Source organism: Octopus bimaculoides, chromosome 6 (assembly GCF_001194135.2).
Source record: "Octopus bimaculoides isolate UCB-OBI-ISO-001 chromosome 6, ASM119413v2, whole genome shotgun sequence".
Classification (NCBI taxonomy): Eukaryota; Metazoa; Mollusca; class Cephalopoda; order Octopoda; family Octopodidae; genus Octopus; species Octopus bimaculoides.
The window spans coordinates 6,723,027-6,731,352 of record NC_068986.1 but is presented as its reverse complement, the minus strand read 5'-3'; the positions used below and the strand labels follow the sequence as shown (position 1 = coordinate 6,731,352).

Genomic DNA, 8,326 nt, shown 5'->3' with positions numbered 1-8,326 from the left:
TGAGCGTGGCCGTTGCCAGTATCGCCTGACTGGCCTTCGTGCAGGTGACACGTAAAAGCACCTACTACACTCTCTGAGTGGTTGGCGTTAGGAAGGGCATCCAGCTGTAGAAACTCTGCCAAATTTAGATTGGAGCCTGGTGTTGCCATCCGGTTTCACCAGTCCTCAGTCAAATCGTCCAACCCATGCTAGCATGGAAAGCGGACGTTAAACGATGATGATGATATACATACATACATATAGGTGCAGGAGTGGCTGTATGGTAAGAAGCTTGCTTCCCAACCACATGATTCCGGGTTCAGTCCCACTGTTTAGCATTTTGGGCAAGTGTCTTCTGCTATAGCCTAGGGCCAACCAAAGCCTTGTGAGTGGATTTGGTAGATAGAAACTGAAAGAAACCCGTCGTATATATATATGTATATATTTGTGTCTGTGTTTATCCCTCCATCGCTTGACAACCGATGTTGGTGTGTTTGTGTCCCCATAACTTAGTGGTTTGGCAAAAGAGACTGATAGAATAAGTACTAGGCTTGCAAAGAGTAAGTCCTGGGGTTGATTTGTTTGACTAAAGGTGGTGCTCCAGCATGACCACAGTCAAATGACTGAGACAAGTAAAAGAAAAGAATACATGCATGCACATACATGAGCAAACTGAGCTGAAGGTGACAAAAATTTGAGACTACTCATCTGGGCTTTTGTGACTTTGTTACAGGGAACGTGAATGTCAATTAGAAAAGAAAAGGGTAACACAAGCCTATATTGAAGAGTATCTCCATAACCGAGAAGTTTGGAAAGCTGAAGAAAAGCAAAAAATGGAAGCAGAAAACCAAAGGATCATGGAATTCAGTCGTGTTGTGGATGACCGAGAGAATAGGTATTTACAGGAGAAGGCAGAAAGAGATGCTGTCCAGGCTAAAATTTATCAAGCTGTGAGGTCAACTTTTAATCCTTCAAATTTTATTTTTATTTTGTGAGCAAAACCTGTAACACTGGGAATTGTATCTTGCTGATTTATTTTTCATGACTAGAGTTGTGGTGGTGGTTAGTTGCAGTAATAGCAGTTACTAATCCCATGGTGGTAAATGTTACCTGTTATACCTCTGGGGTTGGTGGTATTGAGTAAACTCCTGCCCTCAAAACTGTTGACCCTGTGTTTAAATTAGAAACAATTATTTTTATTATTGTTGTTGTTATGTAGGTTTCAGAATAATTGTTGTTTGTCCTTTTAGGAATTTGTTATTTGGGGGCTAGAATAACTTCTAATAAAAACTTTCCTTCAAACAAATTTGTTCCAAAGGTTGAACAGGATAGCTATTCTGACAGTTAGTCAACTAAAATGTGGTGCAGTAGCGGTTATTAGCCAGAGTATCAACTTCATTGAAAATGGTAGCTCTGGTCTAATGTTCTCCATTGAAGGGGAGGGAGGTGTGACAGGAGACAAAACAGCAGAGCCTGTCAGACAGCAACAACATATCAAATAGAATCATATTGGTGACAACCAGCTGTAACAGCAATGACAGTAACAAAAGCAATGACAGTGAGCATTGTGTCATTGAGGCAGGTTATCTCCACATGAATCCGTGATGTCTGTTGTTTAAAGATGTTGTGAACATTTTTGTTTCGTCAACTTGCCTTTCACTTTAACCCCATCAGTAACCCAGATATTTGCTTTATGTTTGCGGTATCAGTAGTCCAGAATATATCTTTTGTACATCGTAACTAGAGAGAAAAAAAACAAAACAAATAAAAATGTAGCAATAAGAAACATGGAAAACAGACATTAAATGATAATGATGAACCAAATATTGGATACGTTTTCAAATATGTTTATCTTTATTTTTTTGCAACAGTTATCTGAGAAAATTACTGAGCGTGAACAAGCTGAGAAAGAATTGGAAAGAATACGTCTGGAGTTGCACTTTGAAGAACAAGAAGAAAAGGCCAGACAAAATGAAAAAGTATTTAAAATTTTATTGCAATTAACTTTTATCTGAAAATATAAGTACATTTAAGGTTCTAATTTGAGAATGTCTTGTTATTTCAGATTCCTGTCTTTCCCTGTTAGAATGAATGCGATGACATTTTGTTGGGACAATTGATTTTTATAGTCAATTATCTTTCTCAGTAACCCTTTTAGTTCGTTAAGTTGTGTCTTGCTCAGAATCACATGATGACTAGTTAGATTTGAACTTATCATCATATGATGATGATCATCAGCATTTTAACATCTATTTTTCTCATGCTTTCTTGGATTGGCAAGCTGTGCATGCATCTTTGACACACGTTTTGCAACCAGTGTGCAAAAGGTTACTTGCCTAATGTAATTGCTTATGATTATACATTCAGTGTACTCATACTTTTCTAATAGCAAAAAATATTTGTACAAAGATTTTTGTGCATAATGGTTACTAAAAATTACTGGAAATATCAGTGTGCATTATGGTAAGTCTCTACTCACCCTCATCTTGTATCACCTCTTTTATGGGGTCCAGCTTTCTGAGGCCTAGTTTTACACTTTATCTCTCTTTAAACTTTTTCTTCCACAGTCGTCTTCTGTTGTCAGTGTATGGTCTTTCATCCGAGATTAATTGTCCATTCACTGTTGTAGTCTAGATCTTTAATATCGCAGACATTCTTTGGGCTGCTTGAAAATTTGTTTTGAAAAGTGGCAAAAGCCAAAGCTGTGTGAAGGGAGTTTGATACATGACTTAATGAATCGTGAACTTTTAGGTGGAGGGAATTAAGAAAAGATAAATATTTCTGGATAGATTATAGTAGCGCAACACACATCTAGCTAATATATGGAATATGAACATTAGAACATTAAATGGCAAGGATAACATTGTAGTCTGGGGAAATTGTAGGACTCCAAGCTTATCCCTACTCTATATAATACATAGAATATAAAACATATGGGGATGTTGATGGTGGTTGCAACAGTCATTAATTGTTGTCAATGAACATTACTCTCGGAATTTTGGTTTTCTGATTTATCTGTAAAGAATAATTTTGCAGATTGTATGCTGTTGGACCAGAGATCAATTCTTATTTGTGCAACACTGTCATTATGAAAGAGACTAGTTTGATTTCTTTTTTCTGTGCAAACTTACCTTAGAAATACATGCTGAATATCTTATTAAAAATTACTAAAACATACCTTTTCTTTTGTTATTCTAAAAGATATCAAAATAAATATTTTAACAGGTTTATTATTTCTTGAACAACATGTTAATGATACTCCTTTGAACTTCTAAAACATTTACAAATCTAAATTCAATAAAAGTTGTGTAGAGCTGCCAATATATTGGGAGAACCTTTAGTTGAGCGAGATAAGATTATTTCCACCCCCTTTGCACATTAAACTTGGATTGATCAAGCAATTCGTCAAAGCTCTTGACAAAAATGGGGAGTGCGTCAAGTATATCTGCAGTGTTTTTCCAGACTTGATTATTGAAAAACTTAAAGCAGGGATTTTTGATGGACTAAAGATCCATAATCTCTTGAAGGACACAAATTTCGTGAAAGCGATGAGTGAAAATGAAGCATCAGCTTGGCAAGCTTTTGCAGAAGTAGTGCAAAATTTCCTTGGGAAACACAAAAGTGAAATCTATAAATATCTTGTTACCAACTTGATATCAACTTTTCGTGATATTGGCATGAATATGAGCATCAAAGTACATTATCTTTTTAGTCATCTTGATTGTTTTCCTGAAAATCTCTGAGATGTTAGCAATGAACAAGGCGAACAATTCCATCAGGACATCAAGGAAACTCAGTACCAAGGACGTTGGGAAGCTGTGATGATGGCAGACCAATGCTCGTGTTTAAAATGAGATACTCCTGTTGCTCAGCATTCTCGGTGCACAAAGAAGTATAAATTTATTCCTTGAATTTTCTGCCAAAAATCTTTGCCAATGTGCATTTTCAATTTTGAATTTTTATCTGTACTTTTTGTGTTACACTCTCTTTATTAATTCATATTATATGTCTCTTGTATGGATAAAATAATCAGTTCTAGTCAGAAAACTAGACCTGATAGAGAAAAACTGAAGTTAGTTTTGAATATAGCAGACAAAATCACTTACGAATTTGTCGAAATATTCCAGGCACCAGACAAAAAATATTCCGTTGTTGCCCAGTGTTATTCTAAAGTAAAGATTATTGGTTTTGTCAGCCAGTTCAGTGTAGAATGGTATCATACCTAAAATCAAGATTATCAAATCCTCCAACATTTCTTACAGGCTGCCTTGGAAAAAAAATTACGACAGAGGCTTGAACTTCAAAAGATGAATGAAGAACAGTTGAGTATGAAAGCTCTGAAAAAGATGACTGAAGACGAAGAAGAAAGGATGTTCCAAGATCAGGTTAATTAATTTTTTATTCTTCAGATTTATTGTAAAGGCTACAGCACTACAATGGCATAATTTTAGATGGTTGAATTTATATGGTGTCATCAAACTTCTTTAAGAAAAGATAAATATTCATAGTTAGTACTTTGTCACAGGCACTGAATTGTAGCTGTTGCTTAGTCTACCTTGGACCAACCAAATACCACGATAATTTACAGCTCCATACTTTAAAAAGCTAGAATATTGAGTAACTGACAAGAGATTTTTTTTTTACTTGTTTATCCATAATCTTTTTGTTTGTTCAGTCAGGAAAAATGCACTCGTATATCTATCAGTAAAGTGGGTACATTAATCAAAGTGTACAGTATTATTTATTACAGCTGCTCTTAACAATCATTCCATAGTTGTCATCTCTGAAGAGCGCAGAGTTACATAATCAGACTGTTATTTAAGACACCTTTGAACCCTAGTGCAAAACTGATTGTTAAGATTGGCTATAATAGATATACAATGCTGTACACTTTGATTAAGATGTATGTATGTATCTATATATATATATATTAAGAAAAAAAAGTTGTCAGAATTTTGGAAAACGAATCCTTTTATTTTTTCATTATTATTAGCACTTTCGTTCCTCTCTAGAACTTGTCAAATACAATTTTGTGAATGTACAAATAGCTTGTTCATTTATATAAAGCAGATGTTTTTTTGGGTTTTGCTTAGAAGAAAACATTGTTTTTGTTTCTTTTGGGTGAAGTTCCAAGACAATGGAGATGGATAGAGAGAAATATAGGTAGAAAGACAGACAGCAGTCAGTCAGATAGACAGATGAGTAGAGGGAAAGAGAGAGAGACAAGGAGTATTTACCTTCTTATTCACCATTCATTCATTTATTTATTTACTTAGTCCTTTACCATTGTATTGGAATGAATTTAAGGATGGTGACCTCTTAAAAAAAAACAAAAAAACAGGTGCTGTTTGTTCATTGCTGAAAGTCTTTTTGCTTTCTTTCTCTCTTTTTTTTTCCTCTTTCTTATTTTTCTTCTTTCCTTTTTCCTCCTTTCTTTCTTTTTCTTCTCTTTGAGTTATATTTAGAATATACCCCTTCCAAACATTCATTTTTGGAGGGAATTTTTTGATAAAGTGTAGTTCTGCATGAAAATACATTAGTATAATATTTGCAAATTAACAATTTGAAAAATCAATCAGTAAGTAAAATAAAACGAATATATATACATATATATATATATATATATATATATATATAATACACACACATATCATCATCATCATCATTTAACGCCTGCCTTCCATGCTATTATGGGTTGGACGATTTGACTGAGGACTGGCGAACCAGATGGCTGCACCAGGTTCCAATCTGATCTGGCAGAGTTTCTACAGCTGGATGTGCTTCCTAACGCCAACCACTCCGAGAGTATAGTGGGTGCTTTTACGTGCCACCGGCATGAGGGCCAGTCCAGCGGCACTGGCAATGACCTCGCTTGAATGTTTTTTCATGTGCCACCAGTACAAGTGCCAGTGAGGCAACGCTGGTAACGATCACGCTCAAATGGTGCTATTCACGTGCCACTGGCACGGAAGCCAGGCAGCTGCTCTGGCAATGATCATGTTCGGACGGTGCTGTCAGAGCTCCACTGGCACAGGTGCCAGTCATTGAATTTGGTTCAATTACGATTTCGATTTTACTTGCCCCAACAGGTCTTCGCAAGCAGAGTTTAGTGTCCAATGAAGGAAAGGTTGGCATGGGAGTCGTCAAATTTTGTTTGATTTCGATTTTACACCCACCCCTAATCTCTTTGAACTGAAATCTGATATGGAACACTTCAACCGTCACCTCTGACTTATAGAATTCTTCAGCAATAAAGATTTAAATGATGAATCAATAGTCAGAAATAAATCCCACTTCACCCCCTACAAGGGAAAGGACAAATATTTAGATGCGCATATAGACACGATTTCAAAATTTCCCCTAAAAACCAAGAGATGCAAACAAAACCTTTGTGAAGAAGAAAAGGAAGCCTTACAAACACTGAAGAATGACAACTCAATCATCCTAAAAGAAGCCAATAAGGGAGGGGTGAGAGTAAAGATAAAATATTGGAAATGTTAACAAACCAGGAAGCCCCAGGACACTCGGATAAAACAATAATGGATAAAATCAAAAGACTAATCAATGAATTCCAAGATTCCTTCACAGACCAGGAAAAAGATTATATATACAACTCTGTAATCAAAAAGAGCAATTTCTACGGATTACCCAAAATCCACAAAAGCTCTGAAATACAAAGAGCCATAAATAAGCAGAAGAACCAGTATGTAAAAATACTAAGGCCTGCTGACGTCAAACTAAGACCAATAGTTGCTGGACCTCAAGCGCCAACACAACAGCTAAGTCATTTTTTATATATACTCCTAAAACTTTTGTACCCTTTAATACCCAGTTATGTATGAGATGGCATAGATTTCATCCAACACATCCCTCCCACTGTCGCAGAAGGTACTACACTCACAAGTGTTGATGTCACCAATCTCTATACTAATATACATCACACTTTAGGCCTAGCAGCAACCAAACACTGGGTAGAGAAACATAGAGAATGGATAAATGAAAGCTTCAAGACTGACTTCATCACCAAGGCCCCATGCCTCGTACAAGAAGAAAATACCTTTAGATTCGACAATAAAACATATTGGCAGATAAGGGGTATGGCTATGGGTATGTGGTTTGTGCCCTCATATGCAGACTTAGTTATGGGATACTTGGAAGAAAAACTTTATGAGGAAGCTTTTGATCAGGAATACAAGAAATATATCATTAAGTGGAAACGCTTCTTTGATTATTGCTTTATCTTCTGGGACAAATCAAATGAAGATCTAAATATATTTAACAGTATACTGAACACACTTCACCCATCCATCAAATTCACGACAGAATCCAGTTGCAATGAACTACCATTCCTGGATATCGACATAAAGATACAGAACTCCACCGTCACAACAGACATATTTTACAAAAAATAATACTGTCACAGCAATATTTAAATTTCTACTCTTGCCATCCCTCACACATCAAAAGAAACATTCCATACAGCATGGCAAATGCATCTGTGCTATAGCGACTGACCCCAAAATACATGAAATCCGACTCAACGAACTCAAAGGCTTCCTCACAATGCAGAAATATCCCTTAGGATTAATTAATGAGGGAATTAAAAAGGCGATGAAACTGAACATCACCCAACTACAGACACCTAAGGAAAAAGTTAATGAAAACACAATTCTGTTCGTTAATACACACACAGTCCTGAAACAACCAACATCTTCCACGCCATGAAATCGAACTTACCTATACTCCTCCAAAGCCCCAAAAGGAAGACTCTGATTGAAAAAACTCCTTACGGAATAGCAGACGCCAACCAAAAAATCTTGAAAGGGCAGAATTCAAATCAGAGAATAAATCAGAATTCTTAGTAAAAGAATGTGGAGGTAGGAGATGTGAAACATGCAATAATATCAACAACTTCAAATACTTGGAAAGTGGTTCCCACATAAAATTCAAGAGCGGATCCCTTTTCAAAATAAATGCAGATATGAAATGCAAAACGCAAAACATCATATACTGCATTACCTGCCCAAACTGCAAAGAAAATTACATTGGCGAAACAAATAATTCCCTCTGCCAACGTGCAAGAATCCAAAGGCAACATATCCGACAAGAGGAATTACGCAAGATTCCATTAAGTAAGCATCTGGAAATGTGCAGCGACGGAAAATTCAAGATTTTTCCCTTTTACAAATGTGCACGGGATGATCCACAATACCAAAAAACAATGAACTACATTTCATCAAAAAATTCTGTCCAAAGTTGAATGTTTGAAAGAAAAGCAGAGACAGTACATTTTGTGTTATACTAATGTTCTCTAATGAAAAATCTGTTTTTTTTTTTTTTTTAAGAG

At 36.0% G+C, this 8,326-nt stretch overlaps 1 protein-coding gene across 2 annotated transcripts in view; it reads left to right on the top strand.

Annotated features, from left to right (window-relative positions):
* LOC106867451 (meiosis-specific nuclear structural protein 1) overlaps positions 1-8,326 on the top strand; it is a 40,145-nt gene that overhangs the window by 23,458 nt on the left and 8,361 nt on the right. For both annotated transcript variants that reach the window (XM_014912330.2, XM_014912329.2), the window contains exons 6-8: positions 713-929; positions 1,851-1,958; positions 4,242-4,364. In XM_014912330.2, coding sequence (XP_014767816.1) covers positions 713-929; positions 1,851-1,958; positions 4,242-4,364 — 448 coding nt within the window. The remainder of the gene's footprint in view (positions 1-712; positions 930-1,850; positions 1,959-4,241; positions 4,365-8,326) is intronic.